At 39.3% G+C, this 18612-nt stretch overlaps 1 protein-coding gene across 1 annotated transcript in view; it reads right to left on the bottom strand.

Annotated features, from left to right (window-relative positions):
• The window catches only part of ABHD5 (abhydrolase domain containing 5, lysophosphatidic acid acyltransferase), a 49890-nt gene extending 31554 nt beyond the window's left edge, over positions 1-18336 (bottom strand). Inside the window, 3 exon segments of the mRNA XM_067005647.1 lie at positions 18093-18259; positions 18261-18318; positions 18320-18336. Of these exon segments, the coding sequence (XP_066861748.1) occupies positions 18093-18259; positions 18261-18318; positions 18320-18336 (242 nt within the window).
• Between the last annotated feature and the right edge of the window lie 276 nt (positions 18337-18612).

Genomic DNA, 18612 nt, shown 5'->3' with positions numbered 1-18612 from the left:
CCTAGAAACAAATGACAACAAAAACATGATGACCCAAACTATGGGATGCAGCAAAAGCAGTTCTACAAGGAAAGTTTATGCAATACATTCCTACCTCAAGAAACAAGAAAAATCTCAAATTAACAACCTAACCTTACACCTAAAGCAATCAGAGAAGAAGAACAAAAAATCCCCAAAGTTAACAGAAGGAAGGAAATCATAAAGATCAGATCAGAAATAAATGAAAAAGAAATGAAGAAAACAATAGCAAAGATCAATAAAACTAAAAGCTGGTTCTTTGAGAAGATAAACAAAATTGATAAATCATTAGCCAGACTCACAAAGAAAAAAAGGGAAAGACACAAATCAACAGAATTAGTAATGAAAAAGGAGAAGTAACATTTGACACTACATAAATAAAGGAACATGAGAGATTACTAAAAGCAACTCTATGCCAATAAAATGGACAACCTGGAAAAAATGGACAAATTCTTAAAAAAGCACAAACTTCCAAGACTAAACCAGGAAGAAATAGAAAATATGAACAGACCAATCATAAGCACTGAAATTGAAGCTGTGATTAAAAATCTTCCAACAAACAAAAGCCCAGGACCAGAGGGCTTCACAGGTGAATTCTATCAAACATTTAGAGAAGAGTTAACACCCATCCTTCTCAAACTCTTCCAAAATACAGCAGAGGGAGGAACACTCCCAAATTCATTCTACAAGGCCATCATCACCCTGATACCAAAACCAAAGATGTCACAAAAAAAGAAAACTACAGGCCAATAACAAACTACTAGCAAACAGAATCCAACAGCACATTTAAAGGATCATACACCATGATCAAGTGGCGTTTATCCCAGGAATGCAAGGACTCTTCAATATATGCAAATCGATCAATGTGATACACCACCTTAACAAACTGAAGGATAAAAACCATATGATCATCTCAATAGATGCAGAAAAAGCTTTCAACAAAATCCAACATCAATGTATGATAAAAACTCTCCAGAAAGCAGGCACAGACGGAACCTACCCCAACATAATAAAGCCCATATACGACAAACCCACAGCCAACATTGTTCTCAATGGTGAAAAACTGAAACCATTTCTTCTAAGATGAGGAACAAGACAAGGGTGCCCACTCTCATCAGTACTATTCAACACAGTTTTCAAAGTTTTAGCCACAGCAATCAGAGAAAAAAAAGAAAGAAAAAAAATCCAAATTGGAAAAAGAAAAAGCAAAACTGTCCCTGTTTGCAGATGCCATGATACTATACATAGTAAATCCTAAAGATGCCAGTAGAAAACTACGAGAGCTAATCAGTGAATTTGGTAAAGTTGCAGGATACAAAATTAATGCACAGAAATCCCTGGCATTCCTATACACTATCAACAAAAGATCAGAAAGAGAAATTAAGGAAACAATCCCATTCACCACTGTAACAAAAAGAACAAAATACCCAGGAATAAACCTACCTAAGGAGGTAAAAGACCTGTATGCAAAAAACTATGACACTGATGAAAGAAATTAAAGATGATACAAACAGATGGAGAGATATACCATGGCCTTGGATTGTAAGAATCAACATTGTGAAAATGACTCTATTACCCAAAGCAATCTACAGATGCAATGCAATCCCTATCAAATTACCACTGGCATTTTTTACAGAACTAGAACAAAAAATTTCACAATTTGTATGGAAACACAAAAGAACCCGAATAGCCAGAGCAATCTTGAGAAAGAAAAACGGAGTTGGAGGAATCAGGCTCCCTGACTTCAGACTATACTACAAAGCTACAGTAATCAACACAGTATAGTACTGGCACAAAAACAGAAATACAGATCAATGGAACAGGATAGAAAGCCCAGAGATAAACCCCCACACACATATGGTCACCTTATTTTTGATAAAGGTGGCAAGAATATACAATGGAGAAAAGACAGCCTCTTCAATAAGTGGTGCTGGGAAAACTGGACAGCTACATATAAGAGAATGAAATTAGAAACCTCCTAACACCATACATAAAAATAAACTCAAACAGATTAAAGACCTAAACGTAAGGCCAGATACTATAAAACTCTTAGAGGAAAACATAGCAAGAACACTTTATGATATATATCACAGCACAATCCTTTCTGACCCACCTCCTAAAGAAATGGAAATAAAAACAAAAATAAATAAATGGGACCTAATGAAACTTAAAAGCTTCTACACAGCAATGGAAACCATAAACAAGACGAAAAATCAACCCTCAGAATGGGAGAAAATATTTGCAAACGAAGCAACTGACAAAGGATTAATCTCCAAAATATACAAGCAGCTCATGCACCTCAATATTAAAAAAACAAACAACCCAATCCAAAAATGTGCAGAAGATCTAAATAGACATTTCCCCAAAAAAGATACACAGATTGCCAACAAACACATGAAAGGATGCTCAACATCACTAATCATTAGAGAAATGCAAATCAAAACCATAGTGAGGTGCTTCCCTGGTGGCGCAGTGGTTGAGAGTCTGCCTGCCGATGCAGGGGACATGGGTTCGTGCCCTGGTCCGGGAAGATCCCACATGCTGCGGAGTGGCTAGGCCTGTGAGCCATGGCCACTGAGCCTGGGCGTCCGGAGCCTGTGCTCCACAACGGGAGAGGCCACAACAGTGAGAGGCCCACGTACCGCAAAAAAAAAAAAACCCCAAAACCATAGTGAGGTATCACCTCACACCAGTCAGAATAGCTATCATCAAAAAAATCTATGCTGGAGAGGGTGTGGAGAAAAGGGAACCCTCTTGTGCTGCTGGTGGGAATGTAAATTGATAAAGCCACTATGGAGAACTGTATGGAGGTTCCTGAAAAAACTAAAAATAGAACTACCATATGACCCAGCAATCTCACTACTGGGCATATACCCTGAGAAAACCATAATTCAAAAAGAGACATATACCACAGTGTTCACTGCAGCACTATTTACAATAGCCAGGACGTGGAAGCAACCTAAGTATCCACTGACAGATGAATGGATAAAGAAGATGTGTCACATATATACAGTGGAATATTACTCAGCCATAAGAAGAAACGAAATTGAGTTATTTGTAGTGAGGTGGATGGACCTAGAGTCTGTCATACAGAGTAAAGTAAGTCAGAAAGAGAAAAACAAATACCATATGCTAACACATATATATGGAATCTAAAAAAAATGGTTCTGATGAACCTAGGGGCAGGACAGGAATAAAGACACAGATGTAGACAATGGACTTGAGGACATGGGGAGGGGGAAGGGTAAGCCAGGACAAAGTGAGAGAGTGGTATGGACATATACACACTACCAAATGTAAAATAGATAGCTAGTGGGAAGCAGTTGCATAGTACAGGGAGTTCAGCTTGGTGCTTTGTGACCACCTAGAGGGGTGGGATGAGGAGGGTGGGAGGGAGAAGCAAGAGGGAGGGCATATGTGGATATATGTATACATATAGCTGATTCGCTTTGTTATACAACAGAAAGTAACACAACATTTTAAAGTAATTATACTCCAATAAAGATGTTTTTAAAAATCATATGATCACCTCAACAGATACAGAAAAGGCATTTGACAAAATTCATCACCCATTTATGATAAAAAAGAAAAAGCCTCAACAAAGTTGGTACAGAGGGAACATACCTCAACATAACAAATACCATATATGACAAGCCCACAGCCAACATCACAGTTAATGGTGAAAACTTGAAAGCGTTTCCTCTAAGATTAGGAGGAAGGCAAGGATGCCCAATATTGCCACTTCTATTCAACATAGTATTAGAAGTCCTAGCCAGCACAATTAGGCAAGAAAAAGAAATAAAAAGCATCCAAATTAGAAAAGAAGAACTGCCACTATTTGCTGATGACATGGTGTAATATATAGGAAACAATAAAGACGCCACCAAAAAATAAAAAACTGTTAGGACTAATAAATAAATTCAGTAAAGTTGCAGGATACAAAGATCAATATACAGAAATCTGTTACATTTCTATACATTAATAATGAAGTATCAGAAAGAGAAATTAAGAAAACAATCCCATTTACAAGTGTATCAATAAGAATAAAATAACTAGGAATAAAGTTAACTAAGGAGGTTAAAAGTCCTGTACACTGAAAACTGTAAGACACTGATGAAAGAAATGGAAGAAGGCACAAAGAAATGGTAAGATATTTCATGCTCATGGATTGTTAGAATATTGTGAAAATGTCCATATTAACCAAAGCAATCTACAGATTCAATGCAATCCCTACCAAAATTCCAATGCCATTTTTTCACAGGAATAGAACAAACAATTCTAAAATTTGTATGGTGCCACAAAAGACCCCAAATAGCCAACGCAGTGTTAAGGAAGAAGAACAAACCTGGAGGATTAACACTCTCTGATTTCAAACTACATTACAAAGCTATAGCAATTGAAATAGTAATGGTGCTGGCATAAAAATACAAACACAGATCAATGCAACAAAACAAAGAGCTCAGAAATAAACCCACACATATATAAATTAATTTATAACAAAGGAGCCAAGACTATTCAATGGGGAAAGGATGATCTCTGCTGGGAAAACTGGAGAGCAACATGAAAAAGAATGAAACTCAACCACTATCTTATATCATACACTCAAGATGGATTATAGACTTGAATCTAAGACCTGAAAGCATAAAACTCCTAGAAGAAAACAGTAACCTACTTGACAATGGTCTTGAGGATATTTTGAATCTGACACCAAATGCAAAGACAACAAAAGCAAAATTAAATAAGTGGGACTACATCAAACTAAAAAGGTTCTACACAGAAAAGGAAACCATCAACAAAATGAAAAGGCAACCTACTGAATAGGAGGAAATATTTGCAAATCATAAATTTGATGAGAGGTTAATATCCAAAACATATGGGCTTCCCTGGTGGCGCAATGGTTAAGAATCTGCCTGCCAATGCAGGGGACATGGGTTCGAGCCCTGGTCTGGGAAGATCCCACATGCTGCAGAGCAACTAAGCCCATGCACCACAACTACCGAGCCTGCACTTTAGAGCCCATAGGCCACAACTACTGAGCCAGCATGCCACAACTACTGAAGCCCACATTCCTAGACTGTGCTCCACAACAAGAGAAGCCACAGCAATGAGGAGCCTGCACACCGCAACAAATAGTCCCCACTCTCCACAACTAGAGAAAAGTCGGCATGCAGCAACAAAGACCCAACGCAACCAAAAATAAATTAATTTAAACAAATACATATGTAAAGAAGTCATACAACTCAATAGCAAAAAATCAGTCCAATTAAAAAATGGGCAGAGGATTTGAATAGACTTTTTGCCAAAGATGACATACAGATGGTCAACAGACATGAAAAGATGCTCAACATCAGTAACATCAGGGAAATGTAAATTAAAACCACAATGAGATATTCCCTTACACTGGTTAGAATGGCTATTACCAAAAAGATGAGAAATAACAAGTGATAGAGAGGATATGGAGAAAAGGGAACCCTTGCACACTGTTGCTGGTGGAAATGTATAATGGTGCAGTCATTATAGAAAACAGTATGAAGGTTCCTCAAAAAATAAAACTACCATAGTATACAGCAATTCCATTTCTGGATATTTATCTGAAGAAAACAAAAAATATAACTTGAAAAGATATATGCACCCCTATGTTCACTGAAGCATTATTTACAATGGCCAAGATATGGAAATAAAACCTAAGTGTCCATCAACAAATAAATGGATAAACAAAATGTGTATAATACACAAAATATATACATAATGGAATAGTATTCAACCATAAAAAAGAATGAAATATTACCATTTGCACAACATGGATGAAAAAAAAGTCCTTGACATGGTCATCAATGTCTATGTTTGGCCACAAATATATGAACTAGTACCAACAGGAAGTTACTTACAACTCAAACTCATCAATTTCTTTCAACAAATATCCCTCAAATAATAGCACAGTTCTTGGCCAAAGAGAATCAGAGGTCAGTACAACAACAAATAAAAGTGAAATGAACTATAACCTACTACTGTTCCCAATTATATCATAGACATGTTGGGGCAGAGAAAACACAAATGCAATCTTTATTTCAGTGTTCAAAAAAAATAATATTAAAAAAATTCAGTCCCTGAATACCTACTATGCACAAGGCACTAGAGTTTAAAATCCGATATATCAGCCGGTAATACAGGAATCATGCCTACCTCCACCTATTTACCACTCATCACAAAACCAACTTTCAAAGGATAGGATTGTCTTGTCTATGCATTTTGCCTCCTAGTGATTGGCTTAACTCAAAGAGAAGGGGCAAAACAATGTTTTTATGTTTGCAAGGCTATTGTATTACATTAAAAATTAGGGCTCTTCAACCACAAGAGGCACCAATACTCTCCAAGTTTTTACAGCAGCTTTTTCATCAAAGTAGATAATTTTTTTTAAGTGGAGCTTTTCTAAAGTATATTTAAACTGAAAAATCTATATTTAACAAAACATAGTAAAATATTTTATTTTCACTGTTAACAGAACTGTAAAGATACCTCTCTCCCCTAAGCCATGATAATGTTTCTAATAGGTTTTTGCCTTAACCAGACGACAATGTTTTATATAAACTGCCTTCACTTCTTTCTTAGAGTTATTCTACAGGATTGAGTGTCAGCACATAGTATGTTCAAAGGAACATTTTTAAAGAGTGAAAAGCAAGGGTCTATCTTTTCCACCCTTTAGTTTATCACCCTTTGTTCACTGAGTTCCCACACCTTAGCTTGCAATCTCTATTGCTTCAACCCTCTGAAACAGTGGTCCCCAACCTTTTGGGCACCAGGGACCAGTTTCGTGGAAGACAATTTTTCCACAGACCAGGTGGGGGTGGGGGTGCTGTTCAGGCGGTAATGTGAGCAAAGAGGAGCGGCAGGTCAAACTTCACTCACTGATCCACCGCTCACCTCCTGCTGTGCGGTACAGGTCCACAGCCCGGGTGTTGGGGACCCCTGCTCTAAAACACCCATGCAACCTCACTTCCTGTCTTTGGGGTAAACTGACCTCATCTTCAAAGAAACCCTCTGCCTCTTCCACAAAATCTCCTATGCCATTCAGTGTTGTTCGGCATTTCTAGGCTAAGTGTGTGGAAGACTGGAACTAAGGACATGAGATTGGAAATAAGGACACAGACTGAAGTTTGTCAGATATCCAGCCATACTTCTGAGGTCACAAAAACCAAAGTAAAAATTAAATTTACCAAGGCCATAATACAATGAACAAGATACAGGGCTGCCTCCTCAGAACTTTGGAAAATACACAGAAAAGCAAAAATTAACTTCTCTAATTTATTTAAGCAGATAAACAATAAACACCATCATACATTGCTGAGGCCCTAATTTCAGAAGAGAAATGTCAATTGCAATGTAAAGATAAGCCATTCACTACAGGAACTATATCTATCTATGACCTCAGGAAGGCTTACCAATGTGCACCAAAAGGTTTTCTACACTGTCCATCTGTTGAGAACTGACCTCATTAGGTAGGCTGACGATCCAAGCCCTAAAGCATCTTATCAAAACACTAAATAATCTTGCTTTATAACCTGTAACAGATATAAGGAATCTTTTTAGTGAGCAGACTTCTGAGCAAGAAAAGCTTTAAAACACTACATAAAGGTGGCAACTGTAAGGAAAGCCAAACAGGATGTGCTGAACATATTAACAGAGTTTACTAACTTAAGAATGTGATTTTAAGTATCCCGAGTCTGAAAGATAAAACTGAATTTTTATTCCCTTAATTTTTTAAAAAAAATTAATTTATTTTTGGCTGCGCTGGGTCTTTGTCGCTGTGCACAGGCTTTCTCTAGTTGTGGCGAGCGGGGGCTACTCTTTGTTTCGATGAACTGGCTTCTCATTGCGGTGGCTTCTCTTGTTGTGGAGCACGGGCTCTAGGTGCATTGGCTTCAGTAGTTGTGGCTCTAGGCGCACGGGCTTCAGCAGTTGTGGCGCGTGGGCTCTAGAGCGCAGGCTCAGTAGTTGTGGTGCACGGGCTTAGATGCTCCATGGCACGTGGGATTTTCCTGGACCACGGATCGAACCCGTGTCCCCTGCATTGGCAGGTGGATTCTTAACTGTGCCACCAGGGAAGTCCTCCCTTAACTCTCTATGTAATCTTTTGTTAGATCATATCTTGGGTCACAAATCTAGCCCTGGCAAATTTAAGAAAATTGAAATCGTATCAAGTATCTTTTCTGACCACAACGCTATGAGACTAGATATCAATTACAGGAAAAGATATGTAAAAAATACAAACACATGGAGGCTAAACAATACACTACTTAATAACGAAGTGATCACTGAAGAAATCAAAGAGGAAATCAAAAAGCACTTAGAAACAAATGACAATGGAGACACGACGACCCAAAACCTATGGGATACAGCAAAAGCAGTTCTAAGAGGGAAGTTTATAGCAATACAATCATACCTTAAGAAACAAGAAACATCTCGAATAAACAACCTAACTTTGCACCTAAAGCAATTAGAGAAAGAAGAACAAAAAAGCCCCAAATTTAGCAGAAGGAAAGAAATCATAAAGATCAGATCAGAAATAAATGAAAAAGAAATGAAGGAAACAATAGCAAAGATCAATAGAAGTAAAAGCTGGTTCTTTGAGAAGATAAATAAAATTGATAAACCATTAGCCAGACTTATCAAGGAAAAAAGGGAGAAGACTCAAATCAATAGAATTAGAAATGAAAAAGGAGACGTAACAACTGACACTGCAGAAATACAAAAGATTATTAGAGATTACTACAAGCAACTGTATGCCAATAAAATGGACAACCTGGAAGAAATGGACAAATTCTTAGAAATGCACAAGCTGCCAAGACTGAACCAGGAAGAAATAGAAAATATGAACAGACCAATCACAAGCACTGAAATTGAAACTGTGATTAAAAATCTTCCAACAAACAAAAGCCCAGGACTAGATGGCTTCACAGGCGAATTCTATCAAACATTTAGAGAAGAGCTAACACCTATCCTTCTCAAACTCTTCCAAAAGAGAGGAGAGGGAGGAACACTCCCAAACTCATTCTATGAGGTCACCATCACCCTGATACCAAAACCAGACAAAGACGTCACAAAGAAAGAAAACTACAGGCCAATATCACTGATGAACATAGATGCAAAAATCCTCAACAAAATACTAGCAAACAGAATCCAACAGCACATTAAAAGGATCATACACCATGATCAAGTGGGGTTTATTCCAGGAATGCAAGGATTCTTCAATATACACAAATCAATCAACGTGATACACCATATCAACAAACTGAAGGAGAAAAACCATATGATCATCTCAATAGATGCAGAGAAAGCTTTTGACAAAATTCAACACCCATTTATGATAAAAACCCTGCAGAAAGTAGGCATAGAGGGAACTTTCCTCAACATAATAAAGGCCATATATGACAAAACGCACAGCCAGCATTGTTCTCAATGGTGAAAAACTGAAACCATTTCCACTAAGATCAGGAACAAGACAAGGTTGCCCACTCTCACCACTCTTATTCAACCTAGTTTTGGAAGTTCTAGCCACAGCAATCAGAGAAAAAAAAGAAATAAAAGGAATCCAAATAAAAGGAATCCAAATAGGAAAAGAAGAAGTAAAGCTGTCACTGTTTGCAGATGACATGATACTATACATAGAGAATCCTAAGGATGCTACCAGAAAACTACTAGAGCTAATCAATGAATTTGGAAAAGTAGCAGGATACAAAATTAATGCACAGAAATCTCTGGCATTCTTATACACTAATGATGAAAAATGTGAAAGAGAAATTAAGGAAACGCTCCCATTTACCATTGCAACAAAAATAATAAAATATCTAGGAATAAACCTACCTAAGGATACAAAAGACTTGTATGTAGAAAACTATAAGACACTGATGAAAGAAATTAAAGATGATACAAATAGGTGGAGAAATATACCATGTTCTTGGATTGGAAGAATCAACATTGTGAAAATGACTCTATTACCCAAAGCAATCTACAGATGCAATGCAATCCCTATCAAATTACCACTGGCATTTTTTACAGAACTAGAACAAAAAAGTTCACAATTTGTATGGAAACACAAAAGACCCCGAATAGCCAAAGCAATCTTGAGAACAAAAAATGGAGCTGGAAGAATCAGGCTCCCTGACTTCAGACTATACTACAAGGCTACAGTAATCAAGACAGTATGGTACTGGCACAAAAACAGAAATATAGATCAATGGAACAGGATAGAAAGCCCAGAGATAAACCCACACACATATGGTCACCTTATCTTTGATAAGGAGGGAAGGATACACAGTGGAGAAAAGACAGCCTCTTCAATAAGTGGTGCTGGGAAAACTGGACAGCTACCTGTAGAAGTATGAAATTAGAACACTCCCTAACACCACACACAAAAATAAACTCAAAATGGGTTAAAGACCTAAATTTAAGGCCAGACACTATCAAACTCTTAGAGAAAAACATAGGCAGAACACTCTATGACATAAATCACAGCAAGATCCTTTTTGACCCATCTCCTAAAGAAATGGAAATAAAAACAAAAATAAACAAATGGGATCTAATGAAATTTAAAAGCTTTTGCACAGCAAAGGATACCATAAACAAGACCAAAAGATAACCCTCAGAATGGGAGAAAATATTTGCAAATGAAGCAACTGACAAAGGATTAATATCCAAAATTGATAAGCAACTCAGGCAGCTCAATAACAAAAAAACAAACAACCCAATCCAAAAATGGGCAGAAGAACTAAATAGACATTTCTCCAAAGAAGATATACAGATTGCCAACAAACACATGAAAGAATGCTCAACATCATTAATCATTAGAGAAATGCAAATCAAAACTACAATGAGATATCATCTCACACCAGTCAGATTGGCCATCATCAAAAACTCTAGAAACAATAAATGCTGGAGAGGGTGTGGAGAAAAGGGAACACTCTTACACTGCTGGTGGGAATGTAAATTGATACAGCCACTATGGAGAACAGTATGGAGGTTCCTTAAAAAACTACAAATAGAACTACCATATGACCCTGCAATCCTACTACTGGGCATATACCCTGAGAAAACCATAATTCAAAAAGAGTCATGTACCAAAATCTTTATTGCAGCTCTATTTACGATAGCCAGGACATGGAAGCAACCTAAGTGTCCATTAACAGATGAATGGATAAAGATGATGTGGCACATATATACAATGGAATATTACTCAGCCATAAAAAGAAATGAAACTGAGTCATTTGTAATGAGGTGGATAGACCTGGAGTCTGTCATACAGAGTGAAGTAAGTCAGAAGGAGAAAAACAAATACCGTATGCTAACACATATATATGGAATCTAAGAAAAAAAATGTCATGAAGAGATTAGTGGTAGGACGGGAATAAAACACAGACCTACTAGAGCATGGACTAGAGGATATGGGGGGGGGGTAGGGTAAGCTGTGATGATGTGAGAGAGTGGCAGGGACATATACACAGTACCAAATGTAAATTAGATAGCTAGTGGGAAGCTGCCGCATAGCACAGGGAGTTCACCTCTGTGCTTTGTGACCTCCTAGAGGGGTGGGATAGGGAGGGTGGGAGGGAGGGTGACGCAAGAGGGAAGAGATATGGGAACATATGTATATGTATAACTGATTCACTTTGTTGTAAAGGAGAAACTAACACACTATTGTAAAACAGTTATACTCCAATAAAGATGTTAAAAAATATATCATTAACATTGTACTTGTATCCTAGGACATCAACATGTAAATTGGCTAGTAATTCCTGTTTTGTTCTCTAAGGCATTTGATTATCTATAGTATTACTAAATCTGATTTGCACAATCTGTAAATATTGTGAAACAGTGAAAGAGGTTTCAAAATATTCTGAAGAAAATATACAGAAGTCTAGTCAATTTCCACACACTCTTGGCCACTTAAATAACATTTCTAATTAGGTTATAAGTAAAGAGGATTTCATTACATTACAATTTTGTTTAAAATGGCCTCCCTCGCTATACTGGTACTGTCAAGAGAGAAAAACTGTTTATTACTGCTCTCTATAAGCTATTCTAAGCACTCTACGCACAGTAGTCTACCTCATTTAGAGAAACTAAGGTTTTGATTTTATTATAAATATCCAAATTTATTAGATGTATGAATATACACATTCCTCTGAAATAATTCCTCAACCAATGAATGACTGAAAACTTCCAAGCTGAAAATGATAACACACTTGGGCAAATAAAGACCTTCTTTCCTGGGAAATGACTTCTTAAATCCTATCCTGGAAAAGAGGAAGAAAAAAAAGAGTATGTCTCACACAATCATAATTTAAGTGACTAACATGCCATTTTATTTTAAATAAATAATACTAGTGATTCAAATTATCATAACCATTAGACCAATGACAACACAGGCCCTCTAGTATATTTTAACACATTAATTAGCATTCTTTTAACTATTTTTCATTTCTAACCTGTAACTTTTACTTTTTTTACTATTATTGTTTTCTATTTTTTAAGAAATTTTTATACAAATTTTAAACATTACTGTCCTAACCTGTGACTTTTAAAGACCTAGAGTTGGACAGTTGGTGTTTTAGACATAGCCATGTGCTGGTAATATTTTCCCCCAATTGTTTCCTACCTTCTCGCACACAGTAAACAAGCCATTCTAGAATCAGACATATCATCATCCAACATACATAATTAAAGAAACTACATGTGTACTTTTAGATTTACATTGTTTAATAAATCCAAGTGACATTTTGTGTTAATTCCAAAATAAGTTCATCCACTAGGTAAAGAAAATAAAAACTAAAAATCCTAAGTCTCAAACTGAATAAGTTTTCATAAAATCATCTTTCTATACAATTTTTTTTTATGATTCACGATCAGGAGTGAGAGATTATAGAACTGTGGAGTCAGACTAAAAATCTAACTATACAATGTTCTGAATGGCTATTATAAATAATACAGATTTAAGGACTCATTCAGAGACACATTTGATTCTGAAATGTATTATTCAGTGTTGCTTTTACTAAGTGTACCATCCATGGGACTTTACAACCTTTTGTTAAGTTCTTTGTCATAGGAATGAAATCTGCATTTGCTGGTCTGTAATTGGCATTTTGGAGAACAGGCAAAACAGTGAAGCATGGTTCCCTGTTGGTTCATCCAAGGTCAAGGAAAAGAATCATATTCCCAACCCCTCCAATATAATTTAAGTTCATGATCCTAATGGCTCAAACTTGTTCTAGTCAAATTCAAACTATGAATTTCTTATGAATATATCTATTGATGTCCTTTGGATATTTTAGGATTAAAAAATTTAAATCACAAACTGCAAAATGAATAATCAAGTACTAGGTTTTTGATCTTAATATTTGTGTCAGCCTAAGTTTACAACAGTTGAAGTGTTTGATTCTTAAAAATGTATTGAAGCTTTCTATTTGTAAAGCCTCTTTAGGTTCCATCAGACATTTGAATAAGACAAAAGCTTTGTCCTCAATGAACTGACAAAACAAATACAGAAAAACTATACTACAAGACATGGTGGAGATGCCATGAAGAAAGTTTTGGAAAATACCATGGACCTTTAGAGAAGGGAGATCACAATCTGTTTTGGGTCAGAGAAAACAACTTGAACCAAGTCATGGGGAAATGGGAAGTGAACAAGAAACATATTTAGGAAACAATGAAAGACACAGCTTGGCTAGGGCCCAGTGCACAGGGAGGAAATAAGACTCCAAACACAGGAGCCATGCTGCCTGTAAAGGGCTCTGAAATCAGGCTGAGGACATATAATAAAGCCACTGTGTGTGGCTGCGCTACAAGCAAGACTGTGCCTCTTGGGGGTGTGAAAGTAATGAATAAATTACACTGAAAGCATAGGGACAGAACATATTACTAAAGCCTGCAATAAATCAGAAAAGGGAGTAACAAGGATCTGAACCAGGTGGCCCCCAGGTGACAGTGGGAATGGAAAGGTGATGTTGCACTTAAAAGCTACTACTGGACGTGGTAGAGGAGTTCGTATTGGGGCAATGAAGGCAGGGGAGGGGGAGGGGGAGGGGGAGGGGGAAGCCGGTGCCACAGTTCTTAACCTGGATGACCAGAAGAAACTAAATACCTAAGTGCCCTAACAAAAATAGGAAGTCAAGGGGAAGAACTTTTGTATTGTTAGTTCAGGGGAAGGGCTGCAAATGAGATTCTGGTCTGGACTTGTTACATTTGAGGAATCAGTTGCAAACATTTGGCACATAGAAACATCACTAGAGTACCGAAGAAGGCTCCATCCTGAGGAGATTTCAGCCCTCTCCACAGGCAGGACAGTTAAAAGGAGTGTGAGTAAACAAGGCAAAAATGAAAACATAGGTGGAGACAGATTGGAGAATGACTCCATTTAGAGAATAAGTGGCGGGGGCAAATAAAACTAACTACTGATCTCAGGTAAGACAAGAAGCAAACTGTCAGAAGATGGCTCTTATCAGACATTCACTAGAATGTCTGATACGAGTCTCAAAACGGAGTAGCTATCTTTAGTGTCAAACACTAAAAAGGACCCAAGAAATATAAGTATTGAGAAAAATAAAAGTCCACTGGGATGTGGCACCAGAAGTTCTGTGATGTTTAAGAAGTCAGGAGGTAATGATTTGGAAAGGGGAGATGGCAACAGAGAGGAGTCACTTATCTTAGAAGTCTTTTTTAAAAGATAGGAGAGTGGATTTCTCTTATTTCCAAGGCAAAGAAATACAGTAAAACTCTAATGAAATCCAGTAGTGCAAACCCACTGGAGGGGAAAATAAATCCCTTATTTATTACTATTTTATGATTTCCACGGTGTAAGTACTACCACCATGGCTGATTTCAAGATGCCAATGGTTGGCAAAATTCCTGAAAATTTAGTAATAACTCTGGACCACCACTGCAAACTGCTACTCTATGGTCTACTCTGCAACTCAGCAATTCCGTGACAGCCTTCCTCTAACCTCAACTGATACTTAATTATTCTCTGGGACAACCTTGCAGCAATTCACAGAAGTCTACCCAACTCTTGCTACATATTGCTTTCTCAACTGTATTACAACTGGAAAGGGTTAGATGTTGAAAGCCATATGGCTCCCAGGCATGCCTGTCTTCACTAAGAAGGAAACAACAAGAATTATATACTCCAAAAAGCCTTCAGGTAACCTTTTTTATAATTGTTTCCTTTGTTAATGTCATCTCCCCATATAAATCTGAGATGTCTTGAGAATAGGGAACTGATTAAAAGACTTCAGTTTTCCCACAATCCACTTGGCTCTTGGGATAGTTCTATTGTTGATTAACCAACTAAAAAAAATTTTTAAGTGAGCTCTGTATCAATGAAGGATTAAATAATGAAGTATCAGTGGAATAAGCAAAAGAAACATGAACCAAACATCCTAGTAGGCCCAATCGCAGTGAGAGGCAGCAGAGATATGTGAAAGCTCCTTAGACTAAATCCAGATACCTAGGGGGCTCCAATCCATCCCTGCTACTTGCTAGTGGGGTGCTAGCAGCAGTCCCAGTTGCAGTTCCACCTGAAAAATGGAAACAGTAATACCTAGCACACAGGGTCGACCTTAAGGTTTAATATGAACACATTAGGGAACACCCAGCAGGAACAGGTACTTGCTTGGTACAGTTCACAATGCCATACCAGTTTGTACACTGGGCACTGCTCAAGCGTATAGCCAAGAGCACCAAGGAGGCCCACCTCTAACAAGGGTCTGCAGCTGGTTAGCTGCTAAGGATAGTTTCAAGTCTGTCCCCACTGACCTCCTGCTATCACCCAAAACCACAAATTCCTTTCACGGTTGTGCCCTGGACTCTCAAGTCCCGCAACAACATGGAGGCCAAAGAGTCCTCCTAAAAGCAATCTGAGAGCCAAAAATGTTGTGACAAAGGAGAGGCTAACAAGCTAATAGGTTCTGACTTGTATTCACATGGCCTGCAGCATCTTACCTCAACAAGGAAGTTCATCAACAAACCAAAATAATGGACCTATTCATCATATAAACAAAACTCAAGGCAAGAACCTAGTTTCTAATATTTCACAACTTTCCCCCTCTGTCATCTTTCCAAATACCCCTGTCTATCATGATACTTTATATTCCCTTCTGTCATTTAGTTCATGTTTCATATGCTGATTTCCCCCAACATCTGAAATAGAATTGTCAAAATATTAAACATATATGGGGGATAGCAAAGAAGTTTATTTACTTTCCAATCTGAATGACTGGCCTTGAGAAATATGGCAATAATGTTCATAGCAATTTAATTTTTCCATTAATTAACTGCTGTTCATCTACTGCCAAGTGCATGAAGTTACAGGTAGAAAAGAATAATATAAACAGTATATTCGTATATCAAAATGTTTCCCATTAGAACTCTCCTAAACTGTTGATGGGAACGTAAACTGGTGCAGCCACTATGGAAAATAGTATGGAGATTCCTTAAAAAGCTAAAATTAGAGCTACCATATGACCCAGCAATCCCACACCTGGGCATATATCCAGAAAAGATGAAAACTCGAATTTGAAATGATACATGCACCGCGATGTTCACAGCAGCACTATTTACAAGTGCTGGAAGACATGGAAGCAACCTAAACGTCCATCAACAGATGAATGGATAAAGAAAATGTGGTGTATATATATAGTGTGTGCGTATACACACACACACACGATAGAATATTAGCCATAAAAACTAATGAAATATGATCGTTTGCAGCAACATGGATGAACCTAGAGATTATCATACTAAGTGCACTAAATCAGAGAAAAACAACTATCACATGATACCACTTACACGTGGAATCTAAAAAAAATGATACAGATGAACTTATTTACAAAACAGAAACAGATTCAGACATAGAAGACAAACTTATTACCAAAAGGGAAGGGGGGAGGAATAAATTAGGAGTTTAGGATTACCAGCTATACACGACTATATATAAAATAAACAACAGGACCTACTGTATGGCACAAGGAACTATATTCAATATCTTGTAATAACCTATAATGAAACAAAATCTGAAAACAATTTATATACATATATATATGCACTGAATCACTCTGCTGTACACCTTAAACTAACACAACATAGTAAGTCAACTGCACTTCAATAAAAATAAATTTTTTTAAAAAAGCTTCCCGTTAGACATCTGTCCCCTCACTTCCATAAAGTTTCCCACACATACGTGTCTTCTGAGAAGCAAACGCACACATTTCTCCAGTAACGCCAGAACACTTGGAAGCAAGTGAAGATCTCCATTTGAGAGATTACTGACTCTGAATTTGCTACCCATATCGTGTTAATTTTCTTTCTATAAAGTATCTGTAAATTAAACGTCTTCTGAAAGCTCAAGCCACAGACTCACTCCCCCAGCCCCTTTTCCCCATTCTGGGCTCCTCCTTCCCCCGACACTCCCTTCCCTCCCGCTGCTTCTGGGGTGAACCCGGGCTCGCCATCCAACACTGTCCGAGGAAGCGCCTCCCCTTCCTCAGGCTCCCGAGACGCTCGGCCGAGTGGCACTTTCGTTCTCGCCCCGGGCTGGACCGAGCATAGCGCGTACCTGAGGTCCGAAGCCGCGCTCGGAAGTGGACAGAGTGACTCAGCCGTTTCCCGTGACTCGAGTCAGGTGCAGGGACGCCGGTCAGCACTCGCTGGCCGCGCTGGGGCAGGGCTGGGGTCCGCAGCCGTCTCTGCCCGGAAGGAGACCTCAGCGGACGACCAGCCCGGACTGAGTGCCGGGTCACCCCCGCCGCCCGCCCCGCCGAGCCGTTGAAACGACCCCGCGGCGGCCCCTCCGCGCGGGGGTCAGGCGGCCTGCCGGCGCTGCCTGGGTCACACTCAGACCCGAAGGGAGCCCGCCCGGGGCAGAGCGAGGCCAGGGCTTCTCCTCCCGGCGCCGCGCGGATTCGCGCCGGTGCCGTACGACAGAGCCGCCGGGTGAGTTAAGGAGTCCTCGGCGCTTCCCGCGCGCCCGAGCCTGACGCAGCCGACGCAGCGCCCGAGCCTGACGCAGCCACCGCAGCACTTACTTCTCACTAGCGTCCGCAGAGTCCACCTCCACCTCCTCAGCCGCCATTGCCGCCGTCGCCGCGCGAGCTTCCGGCCGTACTCCCAAGCCGGCTGACAGGCCGACTGGGAGGTCGGGACCCGCCACCGCCGCCTTTAAGGCCGCCGCCAGCGTAGGCGTCGGCCACCCCCCTCGCGTGACCGGGCGGTGCGGTCGCGCGCCTGCGCGTGCCGGGCCATCCTGCCCCGCATCCACCAGTCACGCATGCGTCCTCCCGTCCTTCGCGCTCGGTTGTGGGCGCTAGGCGGGGCAGTCAACCTGGAGGACACGGAACTCGTCCGGCAGAGTTAGGTGGTAACTAACTTCAGTAATAACCGTGTTAATGCATCATCCGCTGATATTGATTGTCAGGTGCTGGGCACTGGACAGGCACCTAGCAGTTCCCGGGGGAATGAGGCGCGACCTTGCCCTGAAAGAGCCTATCTGGTATTCGATAGATGCTGCAATAGCGAATGGAGATGCTGTAATGGAGGAGCCGTGTG

The sequence above is a fragment of the Kogia breviceps genome, chromosome 10, assembly GCF_026419965.1.
Source record: "Kogia breviceps isolate mKogBre1 chromosome 10, mKogBre1 haplotype 1, whole genome shotgun sequence".
NCBI lineage: Eukaryota > Metazoa > Chordata > Mammalia > Artiodactyla > Physeteridae > Kogia > Kogia breviceps.
This window is presented reverse-complemented; position numbering and strand designations above follow the sequence as displayed.